This window comes from Podarcis raffonei, chromosome 12 (genome assembly GCF_027172205.1).
Source record: "Podarcis raffonei isolate rPodRaf1 chromosome 12, rPodRaf1.pri, whole genome shotgun sequence".
Lineage (NCBI taxonomy): Eukaryota > Metazoa > Chordata > Lepidosauria > Squamata > Lacertidae > Podarcis > Podarcis raffonei.
Window position 1 is genome coordinate 39,758,797 of NC_070613.1, and position 20,492 is coordinate 39,779,288.

The following is a 20,492-nucleotide window of genomic DNA, read 5'->3' on the forward strand; positions in this document are numbered from 1 at the left end:
ATTATCTATCCTCCCAAGTTCCCAGCAACAAATGTGTATCTGCAATGCTCAGCGGTCACAGTTTTGAGGAAAAGCTATCTTGCTATCCCTCTGGAATGAGCTTTAAGAAAACGACGATATTTGCTATTTTGTTGAAGACAACAAATTATGTTATACACATTTTTGCATTTGGGATTTTTAATTGCCTTTTAAAATACACTGTTAAAAAGAGCTGTTTTTTATTGTTTTCAGTAAATAAACATTCATATGTACAGAATTCTTTCTTTTTTTGCAAGCCAAATAATAATGGGATAATCCACTCCATACAGGGAAAGAATACTGCCTGGGACCTCCAGCGAAATAGATTTAGAACCACAGAACCTGGAGAACCACCGCTATCTGCTCTTGATGTGTGCTGCCTGCATCTCGTCCAGCACATTCCTGATGGATTCTACACAAACTTCTCCTCTGTGATCTTTCTGGCTGGCCTGCCTCCATACTTCATTAAAACTTTCATCTGAAAGGCTCACGCCAATGTTTCGCAAGATGCGTGCAATCTACAAAAGAATATACAGTATAGTTATAATCTCCAGTTGAAATAGAAGGAATAAACACATGTGCAGATCATAGAATTGATACTGAGATAAATAATTATTTACTGCAGGTTAGTGAGGCTTTAGACAACACACTAAATGGGCCACTAAAGATGGGGATTTTAACTAAATGTGGACTAAGCCAGTCTTCCTGAACCTGGTGCCCTTCAGATGTTTTCCGTAGTTTGGCTTCCATCAGCCCCAGCCAGCAAGATGGGGGTTGTCATTCGTCTAGAGGGCACCAGATTGGAAATGACTGGAGTAATCCAATCAGGTTTGACCACAGATCTTCTAACAAGGCAGCACCACAGTCCCTGCTCAATATAGCAGCCAACTGCTAGGGGCCGTGGTCCCTTTGGCTCCCCCAATAAAATATTTGAGGGAGCCAGGCCCCTCCCTAGTTGATGGACCTTGCCATTCAAATGGTGTGCATGTGCCGCATCATGTGATTATGTAGGGTGGGGCTTACCTGCCCTCCCCAAATACTTTATTGAAGTTGGCTGTTTAAGCTTTAACCTCTCCTGCTAATATCTTCACCCAACTTCAAATTTATCCGCAGGTAGCTGTGTGGTTGTACAATGTGCATTTATTAAGGAAAATAATTAGGCCCACCATTCTGGGAATTAGAAACAAGTACGATGAGAAAAGTGCAAAGCTCGGTGTCAGGACAAGGTGGAGGCATAAAATGTAAGAGACTAATCTGGAAACCAAGTTTCGCGTCATATATAATGGAATTCATGAATACAATAAAATGTTGTCAGATCTTGTTGTTTGTTTGTTTTTTTAAAATACTAAATCCATGATGTGAGAATACACAGATCTTAGACAAAGCAAATTATGTAATCGCTTGTGGATGCTTCAGTATTCAAGAAAGTTGGCGAGGGTGAAATCTGTGAACCCCTGGCTTAGATAGCACTCATAGACTCATAGAATTGTAGAGCTGATATGAATGAACTCTCAAAAAATGTCCTCTACCTCATCCTTTGATCTTGTCTTGAAGAAGTCTGTCTCGTACACTCCTTTATTGCTATAGATCGAGGGGTATAACAACCCATAAACAGTGGCTTGATCACCATAATTAGTGTTGTCACTGATGCGGCGAAATCGAGGGGCCGGAATGTCTGAACGAATGGTTGGGACACCGAGGAGTGGGTAATCTGTAGGAAAATAGGTGGTAACGAGAGGAAGGGAAGAAGCAATGTGTTAGAGGAAGTTGTTCACAAAGAACCAGATCACACAATATACTTGAAATGAACAGATTCTGTTAAAGAGCTGGGTTTCCAACCCAAAGTTTTCTTTTCAAAATTCAGTGCTCCCTTAATTTTTGTACACATCTGGGTTTTATGTTATCACATGAAGCTGAAACTGGGGACATGAATACAAGAGATGCAAGAAAAAGAGATGTTCTCACTGTGGGCTAACTGGAGTTAGCCCAAAGAAGCAAGTTTAATTGATTTCTATGGGAGAAAGTGAAACTCTTGTTAAAAACAAGACTTAAAAGCTCTTAACTTTGGCTGGATCATGAGCTACATTTACAACCAAACTGAAAATCAGACTTATACTAGTAGCATTTGTATTTCTGGTTCATAGAATCATAGAGTTGGAAGAGACCACAAGGGCCATCGAGTCCAACCCCCTGCCAAGCAGGAAACACCATCAGAGCACTCCTGACATATGGTTGTCAAGCCTCTGCTTAAAGACCTCCAAAGAAGGAGACTCCACCACACTCCTTGGCAGCAAATTCCACTGTCGAACAGCTCTTACTTATTTGTATTTGATTCAGGTATCCAAAAATGAACTAAGGGTTCTTGATCATGAGGCACTGAAGTACAAAAATGCAGTTTTGGCACATCTGACCCTTACAGGGAACATGCAGGGAGGTTCAAATTCCAGTCTGCATAGGGCTTATGGAAATGACCCTGGGGTATTCTTCTTCCTATTTCTATTTCTTACCTGTCCTTCACCATAAGGTCTCAGCTCACAGCAATTTAAATATTCAATATTAAAGCAGGTTAAACAAATTGCAGTCATAGGAATAGAGTGGGTCCTGAAAATGTGTGACTCTCGTGTCAAAGGCCAGGATAAAGAAGTGGAAACTATATGCAAGCTCATGCCCTCTGACATGAAAATAGGGACATTTCTCACTCCCTCGCAAATGACCCTCCACAACCCCTCATCTCTCCTCCTCCCCCCCAGCATTTCCACCACCACTACACCAACGGGACACACACACCCTCCACCATCCTGCGAAAACCCCTTAAACCTGGTTTGATTCTTTGGTAGATTTACAAAAGGTAAAACACACACCAATAAATGTGTGAAATGTGTGGGAAGGGGAAAGATTAGATGAGGACGCACAAAGGTTTTGGGTTTTTTTTAATCAAGACTCCTTGTGCTCTGCTCTGCTTCCCCTTTCTTCCCGCTCAGGGTGGCCCTGGCCTCTGCCAGCACCTCAGGGCTGGCACATTATGCGTGGCTGAACCTCAGGAGCAACAACCTCTCCTTCTCGCCTGCACTCCAGCAGCTGCTACGAGGTGCCCAAGGGAGGAGGCCAGCAGCAGTGGCCATAGAGAGGCAATGGGGTGGTCCCTCGCAGCAGCCACTGCCGCCGCCACCGCTCAGGACAAGCGCCGGCTCATCCTCCCCCCCCCCATCTTTCCAGGATCAAATCAGAAGTCGGGATGGCTTTTTCAGTTCTGGGACTGTCCCTGGAAAACAGGGACACTTGGAGGGTATGCAAGATATGTAAGTTGCTTAATGGTTTGAACATGGGGGTAGTGCAAGGAGAACAGCCTTTACCGGAGGTGTCATGGGCTTTGAAGACGCTCCAACTCAGGACAAAAGGGAGAAACGCGCTAAGAGGAAGGCATGCTTGGCAAACCCTCACCATGATCAACTCCCACCCGTAAACCTATCTCCCCACTGTGGAAGGATGTGTGGATCCATAACTGGCCTTCACAGTCACTTAGGGACTCGCTGTTAAGGGAAGACTCGAGTTACGGACTCGTGTTTATGGAAGACAATCTTATTTGGCTATGAGTGATCCCAAGAGAAGAGAAGAGAAGAGAAGAGGAAGAAGAAGAAGAAGAAGAAGAAGAAGAAGAAGAAGAAGAAGTAGAAGTAGTGCAAGGGTCTCTGTGTGTATGTGTGTTTATATGGCACTTTCCACACTCCCCGTTGCAAACCACAATGCCACAACTTGGAGCAAAAGCAACTGCCGTCTGGAGTACCCTTAGTGACAACATGCTTAATTATTACATTTGCCAGTGGCATCTGCAAACATTTTAAATAACTTGGCAATGAAAAGGACGTCTTGTGCATACATGATGACGGAATGCCTCCTACAACTGCATTATACTGAGAAGAGGTTGTGCGGTAGTCAGAAAACACCCGGTCTGTCGGTCTCGAAAGTGTTCTGGGTGTTTTCTCTTCACTTCCCGGTTCCTTTAGTACTATGTCTTCCTTCTTCAGCACAGCATCCTGATCTGCTTCTTGTGGAATGAGGTCAAAGGCCGCTGGTCTTCTGCCTGTGAAAAATAAATGATAACGAAATGGCAAAAATATTTGTTACTGTCACGAAAAGTTGCAACCCCATTGCAGCGCCCTCCAGATATAACATGGCTGACAGGCAAACTCAGTCATCATACTGATACTTGAGAAAATGGACTTCATCATGTATAAAACTATTCAAACTATTTGTAGTTCATTACATCTAACACTGCTTATATAACCATACGTTTTTAAAATACGTGTTTATAACTCACGGAGCAATATCTTGCAATAAGATGGTTGGTATTCTTACATTCCCATAAACAAAGCTATGTATAACTTTGTGAGTACTATAAATATTTCCCAAAAAAATTCCACTTTAAGAGGCGTGCTAGATACATTTTTGCTTGGATGCCTCAAGTAATGGTTATAAAACAGGCAAGCGTGAAGTTAAAATGCACAAAACCAAAAGCGGCTGAAAAGGTAAGGTTCAAAATTCACCTGATAAAAAAACAATGGGTCACCATACCAAATAAGTTTGGACTTGTGTAGACTGTAACAAAAAGGTTGGGAATCACTGCTTTAGGGAATACTCATGGAATCGTGTGTGTGTGTGTGTGTGTGTGTGTGTGTGTGTGTTTGTATGAATATATGTATTGTCAGAGCTGCCCGAGGTCCCAGCTCACAAAGGACCAACGCCGCTTCGTTGTTCAGTATAAAAGTCTTTATTGAAGTTCAGTTTCACTTTCACAGCCGCAGCGTGCAGCCCTACGTCTCAAACTCTAGACCGCTGAAGCTCCGTCTGAATCTCCTCCCCCAGACACCAATTTAAGACTCTAGCCTTGCTCCACCTCTTCCTCTGCTCTTTCCTCCTCTGGTTCCGCCTGTCCGTCGGGGTCTCGCCCTTCCTAGACTCTTCTGACGCTGAGTCCCCTGAATCTTCCCCCTCCCTCCGGCGGGCTTTAGGACCTGGTTCCCAATCCGGGTTTCCTGCTGTCCCGCGCGCCTGTACATTTGAACTTGGCGTGCGCGCCCAACCTGCGACCTTCCTCCTAACCGTTGCACTGCTGCTGTCACTGCTCCCCCCTTCGGGGAGGCTAGCTGGAACCGACCTCCCCTCCGTTTCCCCACTTTCCGATGGAGGCGTGGTGAGCCCTGACTCATCTTCTCTCCCCGCTGGAGGAGACGCTGGTCCTGACACATGTGACTCTTCCCCCCCACTACGCTCTGGTGGGGAAGCTGGTCCTGATCCCCTGCTGCTGCTTTGGGAGTCCCTGCTCGCCCCTTGTTTCTGGTGCGTCCCCCCTGGGACCCCCCTTGCCCTGACCATCGGCGCCCCCTTCTGGGAATCTTCTGATTCGCTGGAGAAGCTCATGGAATCTCTCGGGTCACTGTCATACTCCCCTACGCTGCCCTCGGATTCCTCCCCTTCGCTCTCCATTTCCTCTCTCCCCTGTGCTTCTGCTCCTGAGCCCCTGACATGTATATATGCATGTATGCAGTGCTTTTTTCTGGGGGGACGCAGGGGGATGCATACCCCTAAAGATTTTGTGAATCTTTGTACTTTTGTCCATTTACTGTATTTAGTTTCCCCAATTTGAACTATAAAATGGTGATTTTCTTGAGTCAAAATGAGAGTACCCCTAAACTTTTTTTTTTTAAAAAAAGAAGAGCCAGGCATGTATGTATACGTACATTAGAACCACATCTGTGGTTTAAAACCGTATTTCCCACATACCTTTCGTGATTATTTTTTCTTCATACTCTTTGATAGACGTTTTGTCTTTCCAGTTAAGGAAGTTCGCAAACTCCAGATAGTCTATAAACCCGTCTTGATCCAAATCGCAGTAATTAAATAAAGCGTCCAGGAGCTCTTGATCCAAGTCCAGATTCAGCTGGAAGCAGGCCTTCTTCAAGTCATCTCTGCTGATTTTCCGATCACCATCCTAGTTAAACAGCACAATGTGTAATAAAAATGCATTTTAATTGAACTACGACCCTTGCACCCAAGGCCGGCCCTATGACTCAGCGGGGGGGGGGGAGTTTCTGGGAGGCCACAGCAGAAGTTCCCTAGCAGGTCATCCTGAGCCCTCCAGCCATTCCCTTCTGTTGGGAAGGGTCCCAGACCCCGCTAGCCTGCTGCCTCAGGTGAAATGGAAGATGCTATCCCATTGCTAGTGCTGAAGCAAAAGGCAGCTCACACTCTGGTTGACTTCTGTTCTTGAAATGGGGTGGGGTGGGGGGATACCATCTTTGGAGCGGGCGGCAAAATGCTTTGGGCTGTCCTTGCTTGTACAGTGGTACCTCAGGTTACATATGCTTCAGGTTACAGACTCCGCTAACCCAGAAATAGTGCTTCAGGTTAAGAACTTTGCTTCAGGATAAGAACAGAAATCAGGCTCCAGCAGCACGGCAGCAGCAGGAGGCCCCATTAGCTAAAGTGGTGCTTCAGGTTAAGAACAGTTTCAGGTTAAGAACAGACCTCCAGAATGAATTAAATACTTAACCTGAGGTACTACTGTACTTAGGAATGGGTGAATCTGTAAAATTCAGTTTCTAATTTTCTCACTCTTAGGTTTAAAGGTAAAGGGACCCCTGACAATTAAGTCCAGTAGCGAACGACTCTAGGGTTGTGGCGCTCATCTTGCTTTACTGGCCGAGGGAGCCGGCGTTTATCCGCTCCGCAGACAGTTTTTCAAGGTCATGTGACCAGCATGTCTAAGCCGCTTCTGGTGCAATGGAACACCGACACCAGAGCAGCACATGGAAACACCTTTTACTTTCCCACTGAAGCGGTACCTATTTATCTGCTTGCACTTTGATGTGCTTTCAAACTGCTAGGTTGGCAGGAGCAGGGACCGAGCAACGGGAGCTCAACCCGTCGCGGGGATTCGAACAGCCGACCTTTTGATCGGCAAGCCCAAGGCTCAGTGGTTTAGACCTCAGCACCACCCGCGTCCCTTACTCTTAGGTTTAGTTCTCCACATTTCCACATCAGTTTGCAATTATTATATTTATTTATTTATTAAAGGTATTAATGAAAATTCACCCATTTTTTGTGCGAATTTCTCTTAATAGACATGTTTGCAGGCAATTCTTCCTAATTTCTGTAAAGCAATTTCCCCTAATATAATGTGTTTTGGTATGCTACTTCCACTATTTAAAAACTTAAAATTGCAAAAATTGCAATCGCAAAAAATAGGGTAGGCCCTGAACATATACATCTCATGGCTCAAAGGCCAGGGTACAGTGTCAGATTAAAGGCAGTACAAGTGCTGGTAACTATTTACCGCGGCAGTATTTGTATTATTCCAAGTACAACGCTAACAGCAAGAATATAGGCATTTCCCGCAGCATTCGCTTGTCATGAGCTTGACATCTTGGCACAAGGCTCACCTTATCATAATGCCTGAAGGCTTGCAATAACGTGTCAAAGTTGTGGTAATTGGCTTTCTTCAGATTCTGTCGAATCGCAGCAAAGACAGCCCTTTCTCTGTCTTTTCCACGAAGGAATTCACTAGGAAGCCTTTGATGAAGAAGGTCCCCGACACCTATAGAAAAAAACAGTCAATGAAAACTGTGGCTTGACCACATTTCAGCTGTTGTGTGATACTTCAGCAATCCCTTTCTCAATCCCGACTGCACCGTATCCCTGCAGGGAACAGAGGCAGGGAGGGCTCCTACTGCTAGAGGTAGCCATATTTTGTTTCATTATTCTAAGCATTTATACCCTGTGCAGAAAGAACATCAGACTAGGTGTAAGGCAAGCTTCCAAGGCAGGGCCACTCAGAGAGGACAGGGCAGGCAGGCCATTTGGCCTAGGTCTCCAGCTCATCCTACAGCTGCAATTCTTTTAAAATTCTTTTTACAGTTGTACCTCGGGTTACATACGCTTCAGGTTACATACGCTTCAGGTTACACACTCCGCTAACCCAGAAATAGTGCTTCAGGTTAAGAACTTTGCTTCAGGATAAGAACAGAAATCGGGCTCTGGCGGCACGGCAGCAGCAGGAGGCCCCATTAGCTAAAGTGGTGCTTCAGGTTAAGAACAGTTTCAGGTTAAGTATGGACCTCTGGAACGAATTAAGTACTTAACTCGAGGTACCACTGTATTTATTTTTCATGGTACAGAAGATAAATTTTGAGAAAACAATTGTTACAACAGTAAACAACAAATAACTTGTCCTGATGAAATTACAGGCTTTTATCGTGCAGTGTGTGCCATATGTTATAAAAGGAATGTGGATTGTTTAAGCAAATCAGAAATGCGATTTGTTAGGCGATATATGCTCTGTGTTACATAACAATAGATTTTGTCATATTAAAGGGTGTGAAATATTCACCAATATTAATGAAAATATATTTGTTCTGACGGCAGAAGATAAGACCATGATGAATGTGTCCTCTCAGATCACCAGCTGATTATATAAACCAGGGGTATGCAAACTAAGGCCTGGGGGCCAGATCCGGCCCAATTAACTTCTCAATCCGGCCCGCAGACGTTCCGGGAATCAGCATGTTTTTACATGAGTAGAATGTGTCCTTTTATTTAAAATGCATCTCTGGGTTATTTGTGGGGCATAGGAATTTGTTCATCCCCCCCAAAAAAAAATATAGTCCAGGCCCCCACAAGGTCTGAGGGACAGTGGACCGGCCCCCTGCTGAAAAAGTTTGCTGACCCCTCATATAAACAAAGCACTCTTTTTCTTTTTGGGTGCTTTTGTTAACATGCCATTTTTATTTTTATGGCTAGGAGCCTCAAATGTTGAATGTAGCCTAGGACTTTCTGAACCTCTGAGAGGGCCTGCTCCCAGGGGACATCACTACTCAAAGGGCCTTCTCCCTGACTGCACCCTGCCTTAGCTCTGAAGAGCTTCCATAAAAAGAGCCTTCAAATGATCTGAAGATGAGAGGAAGTCCAAAGGGGGGTTTGTGTTCCTTCAAGAAGCACCCAGGGCTTTACAGGTAAGCACTTGCAACCAATAGTCTGCTGGTGAGATATCTTTCCATCTACTACTCCCAATTAGCCATCTTGCAGGAGTGCTATGGGACAGCCTGAGTTTCCAAACAATTTCCCAAGACATCCTTGTGAATAAGCAGGGAGGCCGTGTATATACTTGCCATATTCTTCAGGACAAACAAGCACTCCAAATGTATGGTCTGGAGGAACGTTGAGTGTGTCTGCTATACTAAAAAATGAAAAGAATCTGTTAGATCACGGGTGTCAAACACAAGGCCCGCGGGCCGAATCCGGCCCACCAGACCTCGTCATGTGGCCCGTGTAGCCACCGGCGGCCGCCAGCCTTCACCTCTTATTATCGCTTTTTTTCTTTTGACACAAGAAAGCCGCCTCTTCAGTGCATGCACAGCAGCCTACAAGCCAGAGAACGTCTGCCCTCTAGCGGCGCCGGCCGTTCTACACAGGAAAACTTCACTTTACATGCATTCAGGAAACCTCCACTTGTTTTTATATTGAGTGGACACATAGTCCTACAGATACAACCGGCCCTTTGAGGGTGACCAAACTGCTGATGCGGCCCCCGATGAATTTGAGTTTGACACCCCTGTGTTAGATAAAGGCTTGATTTTTTTCACCCCAGCGTAATCTTTGCTTTAGACATGAAAGATAGATCTGTCTGTCAGGTCACCTCTTGTGCCGTAAGCGAAGATGAAAAACTGATGAAGACATTTAGTAAGAGTTCACCTGAAATGTCTTCACTTGGGCTTTCCTACATGAATCAAAGCCACTCACGACTGAGAATCCTTTTCTTTTACACATTCTTTCCTTTTAGCACATAGTAATAACTGTCAGAAATATTTGCACAGCAGGCAATAAATGTCTTTGATCGCGATGCTTACATTTCTTTAGAGAGCAAAAGAGACCCCGCAGCCTAAATAAGCTGTTTTCTTATTTAACAGATATCGATGTGCATATAGAGTCTTTTTCATGTATCTGTCAGAAAAGAAAAAGGGGTTTTTAAAGCATGCTAAGCACACATGGCAGCCTAGCAGAATTGGATATAGAAAAAGTTGGAGCTGCAATACTCAGTAAAACGGTTTTCAGATCATGGTTTTGTTTGAGCAACTTGGCTAAACCCATGTCTTCATTTCTACAATCACCAGGAGAAGAGAAACAATTTTGGGGGGATTTATTTATTTTTTAATGTTGCTTGTAAGGCATTAAACTCTTTGGGGACTAACTGAAGAATACTATGGTGTCCAATTCCATGCTCCTACACTCAACTTCCTTTGACATTCTCTAAGATGGGCAGGCCACCATCACTGCTCAAGTTGGCAGGCAGACACTGTAGCAGTGGTGGAATGCATTCTTAGGGCAAACTTGCATATTGTATTAATCACACAGAAGCCGTGGAGGAAATCTGAAATTGTTGGATTGCTCACCTTGTGGTAAAGCTTCACAGAGTTTTCTGCCACTTAACTATCACCTCAGCCCTTTCTGGCCTGAGAGAACATCTCAAAATGTGAGCCAAGATGATATGAGGCTATGAGGCTCTCTAAATGATTGCGTCTGCTAGTAATCTGTATTATGTCACTGTATTATGTCACTCACAGAAAGGAAGATGCAGAAAAGGAACAGGACACACACACGCGCGCCAGTTACACACAACCAACTAATTTCTCATGGAGGGTCCATTGTGAAGACTCCCTCTTAATTCACTTACGGATCAAGGACTTTTCCAAGCTGAGGCTGAAATTTTTCCTTGAAATCATCACTTATCTTAGACACCAAATGTGCTGATTTCTTCCTAAAAAAAAAAAAGGGTAACTGCAAAATAGTTGAATTGCAACAGATTATCATTATCATCATCATCAGTTAGAATCCCAGAGTGGTTTACAACATATAACATTAAAACCATAATTAAAAAGTAAATCAGATGGACCTCATCCATTATATGTGGCTCCACCATATCAATGTCTATTCTAATCTGAGAAAGCTAAAACACTTTCATAAAACTAAATTCTAAAAAGGCAGGTAAGGTTCAGGTAATGTAGTGTTTGGTTAATGGTATGTGTTTTAAAGTTAATTAGGAAAATTGTTTAAAGTTCATTTTCTGGCTCTTTACCCTTTGAGTCATGTCACACCCAGTAGAGATAACCAGAAGCGATCTAAAATATCATTGGCAGGATACTCTTAGAGGACAGGCCTAAAAGCCTGAGTTGATAAACCATCATCATCACGGGGAACCTCAAGACTCGATCAACCATTGTGTTTAGTAAATTGGAGAATAGTGCCCCACTAATAATCTGATCCGGGAACTTATTAGCATAAAATATGTCTTAATTTTCAATGCATTGGGCTTTATAATTCACTGCCAGCCCAAATACTATGATCCTCCATTCATCATCACAAGACCTTAGCACTATTCTGGCACTAAACAAATCCTGAAATACAATACATAAGTGGGGAGACTGGAATTGAGAATCGTAGCTCTGCTCCCTCTCGTCTTCCATGAGCAGGAGGGCAACTGGCCAATTTTTAAATCCCAAAATGTGACCGTGTCCAGTTTGTTCCCTTTCTTGCCTCAAGCTCTCTGAGAGGATGGAGCCACTGTGAGTTGGTCCACAATAGGGAGCCTGCTTCCATCTATGCAGGTTCCTTGAACTCAGCTACATTAGTCAAAATGTTATAACACCGTGACACAAGGTGGCGCTGTGGAGCTGAAATTGCAACTCAATTATATTTTCAATGGTGAACTTTATTTTTTTTTTTTGCAGACCGTTTTCACAGTGTTTTTTTAATAGCTCTGTAGATCTAGCCCTTGTGCAGAGGTGTAGCTAGGGGGTGGGGTGCACTGCATGCCACACTGTGGGAGGGGCAGCACTTACCGTGGGGCCTGCAGTGCGCCTGAGCCACGCATCTCTCCTAGCTACACCGCTGCCCTTGTGTGATGTTGAAGCCTGATCTTTATCTTATGGAGAACAGCAAGGGTCAGCGATAGGGAAGCAGAGCCAGTGTGGTCATCCCCACTTTCATTTTGTATTTCTAGTATTGTATGACACCTAAATAAGGCTATGCAAGCAATCAAATATGCAGAGGAAAATTTAAAATAAGGATAGCCTGCCCTCAGCAGGAGGATGGTTAAATGATGTGCCACTCTAAAAACTGGAGCCTTGAGAGTTAGTAATAATATATAATAATAATTTATTATTTATACCCCGCCCATCTGGCTGAGTTTCCCCAGCCACTCTGGGTGGCTCCCAATCAAGTGTTAAAAACAGTACAGCATTAAATATTTAAAACTTCCCTAAACAGGGCTGCATTCAGATGTCTTTTAAAGATAGGATAGCTGCTTATTTCCTTCACATCTGAAGGGAGGGTGTTCCACAGGGTGGGCGCCACTACCGAGAAGGCCCTCTGTCTGGTTCCCTGTAGCCTCACTTCTCACAATGAGGGAACCACCAGAAGACCCTCAGAGCCGGATCTCAGAGTCTGGGCTGAACAATGATAGTGGAGAGACTCCTTCAGGTATACTGGGCCGAGGCCGTTTAGGGCTTTAAAGGTCAGCACCAACACTTTGAGTTGTGCTCGGAAACCTACTGGGAGCCAATGCAGATCTCTCAGGATCGGTGTGATGTGGTCCCGGCGGCATCTTACACAGTGTGCCACCAAGGGAGCAGGTCAGAGGGCACTGAGAAATCTTCACTACTGCAGGCAAAATCATCCGGCCAGGAAATTCTAGCCAGGGAATCGGGTGGTCAAGAGGGATCAATCAGCAGACATGAATCACACCGCTTCCCAACATCTCTAGCTCTCGGAGAACGCATCAACATAAAAGGGGTGAAAAGGAGATGAGGCAAAAGTAGATTCCAAATATCTCCCCAGAGCAGTAGGATCCTCAAAACTTGAAATGTTTTTGAAATGCACAACTTTGTGCATTCAACATGGTGACACTTTTATGTCTCCTGAGGCAACATCATTGAGGATAACTGATGCCAGAAAAGGTATAAAGAGTAACCTGCTATTTATTCAAAACGTATGTCACCAGGAAGCTGTAACTGAGGCAAGCCAAGCATCATTAACTGATATAATGCAACTTACATCTGCAGATCAGGGAACCAGCGTAACGTTCTAGCTACATTTCGTCCATCGTTGAAGTGGGGGGTTTCCTTTCCATATAGATTGAATCTATTGAACATAGATGGGTTATATTTTCTATTAACCGACTCCCCTGTGGGGGAAAAATGGGGGATATTTATTTATTATGTACACCATAAATGAACAAAAACCCAACCCAGATGCTTAGAAAGTTGAGGTGGTGTTAATCTGCTTAGCATTTTAACTTTTGTATGTTTTAAAATATGGTTGTGATTTTTTTCCCTCAGTTTTATTGTTTTATCTTTTTGTAAACCGCTTTGAGGTGTTTTGGGGTTGTTGTTTTTAACAATCAAGCAATGTATCCATTTTATGAAATAAATAAATAATAAAGTAAAAACAAACCTCAGCATTTTGGCTACAAGCCGCTGGGCATTATGAGAAAAGTCTAGGATCATAACCAAGTGATGTGGAAAGAGAGTGACTTGTTGCCAGGCTACAACCTATGACATTTGTTGAATATGCTATATTTGTAACATAATACAATTGCCATTCCAATACAGAGCTTCCATGAAAAGTGTCATGAGATTACTGCATTTCTTAACAGCTCTTTAGAAAGAATTTCTTACTGGTGTCAAGTTTATTTTTTATGTATGCAAAATGGCAATAATCAATGGTCATTTAAAAAATAATATCTATGTATGACTTTTCCTTTTCCTTCTTACTCACCAACGTAATAATCATTGTGTGTTACAACATACAAATCATGTCCTTCTTCTGCTTCCCTCTGGACTTCGTCAAATGTCTTTGGTGGATTTATAACGTCTCCACTAGGACCCTCTGAAAGTGAACCGTTACATGTAATGAAATAACCTGATCTAAACAACATCTTAAAACTCTTGACAAATAACAGACCACATGTATTTAAGGATCGTTCACGTACTTTATTCCGGAAACAGTTGCAATGCAGGGTTTAGAGACCATAGGGTACATCAGAGTCAAGGTAAAACGGTAAAGGTAAAGGACCCCTGGACAGTCAAGTTCAATCAAAGGCAACTATGGGGTTGTGGCACTCATCTCGTTTTCAGGCCGAGGGAGCCAGCGTTTGTCCACAGACAGCTTTCCGGGTCAAGTGGACCATGACGAGTGCCAGAGCGCATGGAAACACTGTTTACCTTCCTGCTGGGGTGGTACCTATTTATCTACTTGCACTTTGATGTGCTTTCGAACTGCTAGGTTCACTGGAGCTGGGACAGAGCAACGGGAGCTCACCCCGTCGTGGGGATTCGAACCACCGACCTTGTGATCAGCAAGCCCAAGAGGCTCAGTGGTTTAGACTAAGGTTACTAGGTGTCCCCGTTTCCCGGGGACAGTCCCTGGATTTACAAGTCAGTCCCCATTCAAAATCCATTGAAGTTGAAAAGTGTCCCTGGATCCATTGAAAAAAATCTGGTAACCTTACCAGTAGTTTAGACCACAGCGCCACCCATGTCCCCAAATATACATTATACCTGCATGTTGTTATAAGATTGAATGGCAATCTCCTATGTGCCTTATTCCAAACATAGGATGAGATCCAACACAGCAAGAATGGACTTCTGGCCACACAGTGGGGCCTCTCCTCCACCCTATGGCCCTTGTGTGTCCTCATTGGGTTGAAGGACCTTCTAGGGCAGGTTTTTTTTTTGTGGGAGGGGAGGTGCTAGAGGTGGCAGAAGAGAAACAAAAAGTCCCATTGCCCAAGTATATTCTTATTGCACAAGTGGGTGAACATCACTGAATGTTGCCCATAATAGTTGAAAAAATTATGAAACAGTGTATGCCTTTGAGTGTATGCATAAAAGAAGACCCTATGAGCTTGCAATGGAATTGCCAGCCATTCATCAATGATTTGTTTTAGTACTATTTTTTCTACCTCTGATCACTTTTCCTCCGAAAAGAGTGTTAGTCACATCCATGCCTTTGGGTAAGTGTAACGACTGATCATGGGATCTCCCAAGAGGTGCTTCGCGAACGCTTGCGTAAACAGATTCTTTCTTCTCTTGAAGTTTTTGCTCAAAGCATGTTTTCGGAGGTGGATTTGCCAGCGATGCCACCTGAAGAAATTTCACACCACATCAAGTACATCAGTTCTGCAATTCTGAACTATCTCATATTACACTCGTTTATTAGCCTTCTGGTGCACGCTGCAAAATGCACAAAAAAGTATGTGTTTCCTATACAAGGGACACACAACTTTCATTCCTGTGCATTCTAAATCTATCAAATGCCACAATCCTCATATTTAAGACCACCTTTGTGTAACGTAGCATTGCAAATATACATTCTTAATTGTTATTTCTAGAAAGGCATCATTCAGAATGCACAGCAGCAGACGTTTGTATGTATTAGTATGTATAAGTCAACCACCGAGCGATGTCACTAATCGAAACGTCATTGGTTTCTATTGCTGCAATGCTTCTAGTGAAAGCAATAATACTAGCATTTCAATTCTTTAAACAAAAAACAGATCACAGTTGAGTGACTACAACTTCACCCCACATCCCATCCTTTTAAGAAAATGGTATGGGTAAAGTACAGGTCCCCAAACTGCCCAAAGGGATGTTACCAGAGGCAGAGGATACAATCTAATGGATTTATATCTGGTTTCCAGAATTGCTCTACTTACAGGGGGCAAAAGAATAAAAAACTCATGCTGTCCATTGATGGAGGACAGGCTGAGCTGGATTCATGTGGAAACAAGTGGTGAGTGATGAGTAAGGGAGTAGCTGTGAAGGAAAGAGATGACCCAGCCCAGCTGACCCACTGGCTCTGTCTCTCCTACACTGATGCCATTATGGTATGCCCACCAGGCAGCCATTTTGTATTATGCCACACCCTCACAGCAGCCATTTTGTGACTGGTGCCCACAGCATTTTCTTAAAAACCCCAAAGTGCCCACTGCCACCCAAGGTTCCATGTTTAGACTTAGGTCAACAGAGATACAGTGGTACCTCAGGTTACATACGCTTCAGGTTACAGACTCCACTAACCCAGAAATAGTGCTTCAGGTTAAGAACTTTGCTTCAGGATGAGAACAGAAATCGTGCTCCGGCAGCGCGGCGGCAGCAGGAGGCCGCATTAGCTAAAGTGGTGCTTCAGGTTAAGAACAGTTTCAGGTTAAGAACGGACCTCCGGAACGAATTAAGTACTTAACCCGAGGTACCACTGTATATTAGAAATGGTAATCTTATAGGGGACAAGCATATCCCAGTTTATGTCCATCAAATGCCCCTGGCACAGGGCCAATCAGGATTGTGTTTCCCAACCATGAGTCAAAAGGATATTATTTTAAAATTCTTACAGAGATTGACTTGACGGACTTTATGCCATGTGTCAAATGTGATGCAATATCAGGATCGTTTGCTCGGCCATAAAATATTCTCTCTGCACCAGGAGAAGGGTTGCTGGTGTTTCGAAACTTTTTTACAACAGGTGGAGTAATTGGCTATAAGACAAGAAGAAAAGAGTTTAAGAATATTCCTGCAAATACTGTAGATAGCTGAGTTGGTCCGTTGGGCGGGGCAGGGCAAGGAAATCCCCCAGAAAAGTAATTAACACCTTCATTTGGACCAATCAGAATGTCGCAAATTAATGGACAAGCGTCTGGGTTCTCCATAATTCTTCATCAGGCTGAGTGTTGAGGAAAACTAAGAGGGTAGCTAAGAAAAGCAGTTGTTGCTCCCAAGTCTGCAATTCATAACTGTCTTAAGACGTTGTGCAGGAAAATGTAGGCAGACATAATTAGGTTAGCCTCACAGGACACCAGACAGATTTTAAAAGGCATCCAGGCTACTGGGACAAAAAGAAAAAGAAAAGAAAAATTATATCCTCCCATTTTTTGAAAATACAAAATCTACTAGTGACCTGGTTCTGTCTTTAGTATTAACTGGGACACATGGATTTAACTACCTAAAACACAAAAAAACACCAACAAGCATAGTGGGCTTTATATGAGCAAAAACAGAATCAACAGAAACTACTTTGTAGTCAACACAATCCAATTACTTGTAAGCCATTTTAGACACCTGCACAGTTAGGTGGGAATATCAGGTTTCCTTTTATAGTCAGCCCTCAAGCTTCCAGAAATAAGTTGTTGTGTTTTGTTTTTTAAAAGTCACAGCTGTGTGTTTGACAACCTCAGAAAAGACAAATAATGAAAGCTTCACATTTTGTGTATTTTCAATTGTAATGTTTTGTAGGGTTACTCATCTGATTTCAATTTTTCAAAATTGCTTTTATTGTACAGTGTGTATATATATGTATGTTGGTTCTAAGTGGCTTTGATGTTTCTATGAATAGTGGTATACAAAGAGTTTTCTAAATAAATTTGAAAAATTATTTGTATATTTGTGATTGACTACATTGAGGCTTTTGAAACTTATGGATGTTTGCTTGGAAGGAAGGAAGTTGCCCCATGTTCCGTGGGGCTCATTCCCTAGTAAATGTGTTTAGGATTGCAGCCCTAAGCAAGTTCAAGTAATGAATACTGAGAAAACTACTGACATTCAGGATCCACTACAGTCAATACCAGGTGTTGTTTTGTTTTGTTTTGTTTTCACCCCAAACAGGACACTACAGTCCCTTTGAGCTTCTCTTGTACAATATGTGTAAGGTAAAGGTAAAGGGACCCCTGACTATTAGGTCCAGTCGTGACCGACTCTGGGATTGCGACGCTCATCTCGCTTTATTGGCCGAGGGAGCCGGCGTACAGCTTGCGGGTCATGTGGCCAGCATGACTAAGCCACTTCTGGCAAACCAGAGCAGCGCATGGAAACGCCGTTTACCTTCCCGCCGCAGCAGTACCTATTTATCTACTTGCACTTTGACATGCTTTCGAACTGCTAGGTGGGCAGGAGCTGGGACCGAGCAACGGGAGCTCACCCCATCACGGGGATTCGAACCGCCAACCTTCTGATCGCCAAGTCCTAGGCTCTGTGGTTTAACCCACAGCGCCACCCACGTCCCTACAATATGTGTAATATGTTGTTAACGTAAAATAGTAAGTCTATAATGGTCTGGAGGGAGAATAGTTAGAAAATAATAACCCACAGTGGTCTGTACATAGGACAATCAATAGTCAAATAGGGTGCTTACAAAGACGTCAGTGAGACAATGGCCAGCTGTTTCTCCAATGGACATCAGCTTTCCAGCCTGAAAAAAGCAAGCAAAGACAAACAACATAGACAAGAGATCGTAATAACAAAAACGCTCACAACACTGATATGTTTATAAAGGTATATGTCTGAATAAAATTCATTTCGCATTTGTGCATACCTTTTCGCTCTATAGCCAAAAAATAAATAATTTCCATGATCTATGGGTTCATCGTTTATGGAGATACAATCCCCAGCAACCCTTAACAAACTACAGTGCCCAGAGTTCTTTGAGGGAAAGACTGTGCTTTGAATGTGCTTTAACAATATAGTGTGTACACAGCCTTATACATACCAGGTCAGACTGCTGGTTCATTTTGCCTGGTATTATCAAGTCTAGGCTGGATCCAGCCTTAGGCTGCAATCCTAACCCCACTTGCCTCACAGTAAACTCCATGGAACTCAGTTGGACTTACTTTTGAGTAGACATGTTAGGAGCGCACTGTTAGCCATGATTTGAGCCATTGAAATCAATAGGACTTAAGCTAGTGACTTGGGCTGGTTTGTTAAGGGTGCTGGGAACTGCCGCTGTGCAAGGGGGAAAACTACAATTCCCAGGATTCACCTGTGTGTCCCCAGATGTTGTTGGACTACAGCTCCCATCATCCCTGAACTCTGGCCTTGCTAGCTAGGGGTGATGGGAGTTGTAGTTCAATAACATCTGGGGACCCACAGGTTCAGAAAGGCTGCTTTGGACGGAAGCTCTGCGCTCTAAACGAGTGTTGGGTGTACTTTGTATGCATGGTGTGGATCTGCCCTTTAAGAGTGGATCCAGCCCTCTAACTAGCAATCGTCTGGTCTTTTGATGCCAGAGGATGCACATTCCACCTGCAAATTATGGCCATCTTATAGATCCCACCCCCTTGAAAGTGCCATCCTTCTCCAGGCTGCTCTCTGGAGCTGTTTTAAGGAGAGGCGTGACGTTAAAGAGGAGCGGAAGGGATGAGCAAGTGTCAGTCAAACATCTTTATAAAGATGCGGGGGGGGGGAGAGAAAGGGAGAGGGGAGGAGGAGGGCAGAGGCGAAGGGCAGAGAAAACTCACTGTGGGGAGCTCGGGAAAGCGGTCGAAAAACCTCCCCGGATACGCTGGCCTGGGGACTCCCTTGGCTGGGATCCCTCCCACCATCCTGGCGGGAGGGATCCGCTTGGCGAAGGAAGAAAGCCGAGAGCTCAGGAGCTGCCGGAAAGGGGATGTTTTCTCGCGTATCCTAGCAACGGGGAAGGAATGGTCCACTCTAGATTCCCGCCCCCTACAGGCCAAAGTTGGGAAACGCAGCTTCTTCTTCGCTCTTGTTTAGTCGTTTAGTCGTGTCCGACTCTTCGTGACCCCATGGACCAGAGCACGCCAGGCACTCCTGTCTTCCCGCAGTTTGGTCAAACTGATGTTGGTAGCTTTGAGAACACTGTCCAACCATCTCGTCCTCTGTCATCCCCTTCTCCTTGTGCCCTCCATCTTTCCCAACACCAGGGTCTTTTCCAGGGAGTCTTCTCTTCTCATGAGGTGGCCAAAGTATTGGAGCCTCAGCTTCAGGATCTGTCCTTCCAGTGAGCACTCAGGGTTGATTTCCTTCAGAATGGAGAGGTTTGATCTTCTTGCAGTCCATGAAACTCTCAAGAGTCTCCTCCAGCACCATAATTCAAAAGCATCAATTCTTCGGCGATCAGCCTTCTTTATGGTCCAGCTCTCACTTTCATACATCACTACTGGGAAAACCATAGTTTTAACTATACAGATCATTGTTGGCAAGGTGAGGACTCTGCCTTTTAAGATGCTGTCTCGGTTTGTCATCGCTTTTCTCATAAGAAGCAGGCGTCTTTTAATTTTGTGACTGCTATCACCATCTGCAGTGATCATGGAACCCAAGAAAGTAAAACCTTTCACTGCCTCCATTTCTTCCCCTTCTATTTGCCAGGAGGTGATGGGACTTACAGCTTGTCAATTCACTCCCTTTCAGGATTTCAGACGGCACGTGCTGATGATCAAGCACACTTTAAATCAGGGGTGGGGGACCTGCGGCCCTCCAGATGTTGCTGAGCTGCAACAAATGTGTGTGTTGGGGGGGAGACGTTTGGTTCTCCAAATGTTGCAGAACTACTGGATGGATTTGATTTATAATAATACTACACTGCTTTTCGATCGCATGGATTGCAAAGCAGCTTACAAACAATAAATAACAGTA

General features: G+C 43.9%; 1 protein-coding gene across 1 annotated transcript; it reads right to left on the reverse strand.

The window, feature by feature from the left end:
- Positions 1-201: 201 nt before the first annotated feature.
- On the reverse strand, positions 202-19,520 carry EFHB (EF-hand domain family member B). The gene is made up of 13 exons (XM_053359382.1): positions 19,355-19,520; positions 18,253-18,309; positions 16,460-16,603; positions 15,032-15,212; positions 13,846-13,956; positions 13,123-13,252; positions 10,745-10,828; positions 9,183-9,250; positions 7,458-7,612; positions 5,800-6,007; positions 3,896-4,099; positions 1,548-1,729; positions 202-536 (listed from the first exon to the last, which is right to left on the reverse strand). The coding sequence occupies exons 1-13, from the start codon at positions 19,436-19,438 to the stop codon at positions 375-377; spliced, it is 1,770 nt and encodes a 589-aa protein (XP_053215357.1). The 5' UTR covers positions 19,439-19,520; the 3' UTR covers positions 202-374.
- Between the last annotated feature and the right edge of the window lie 972 nt (positions 19,521-20,492).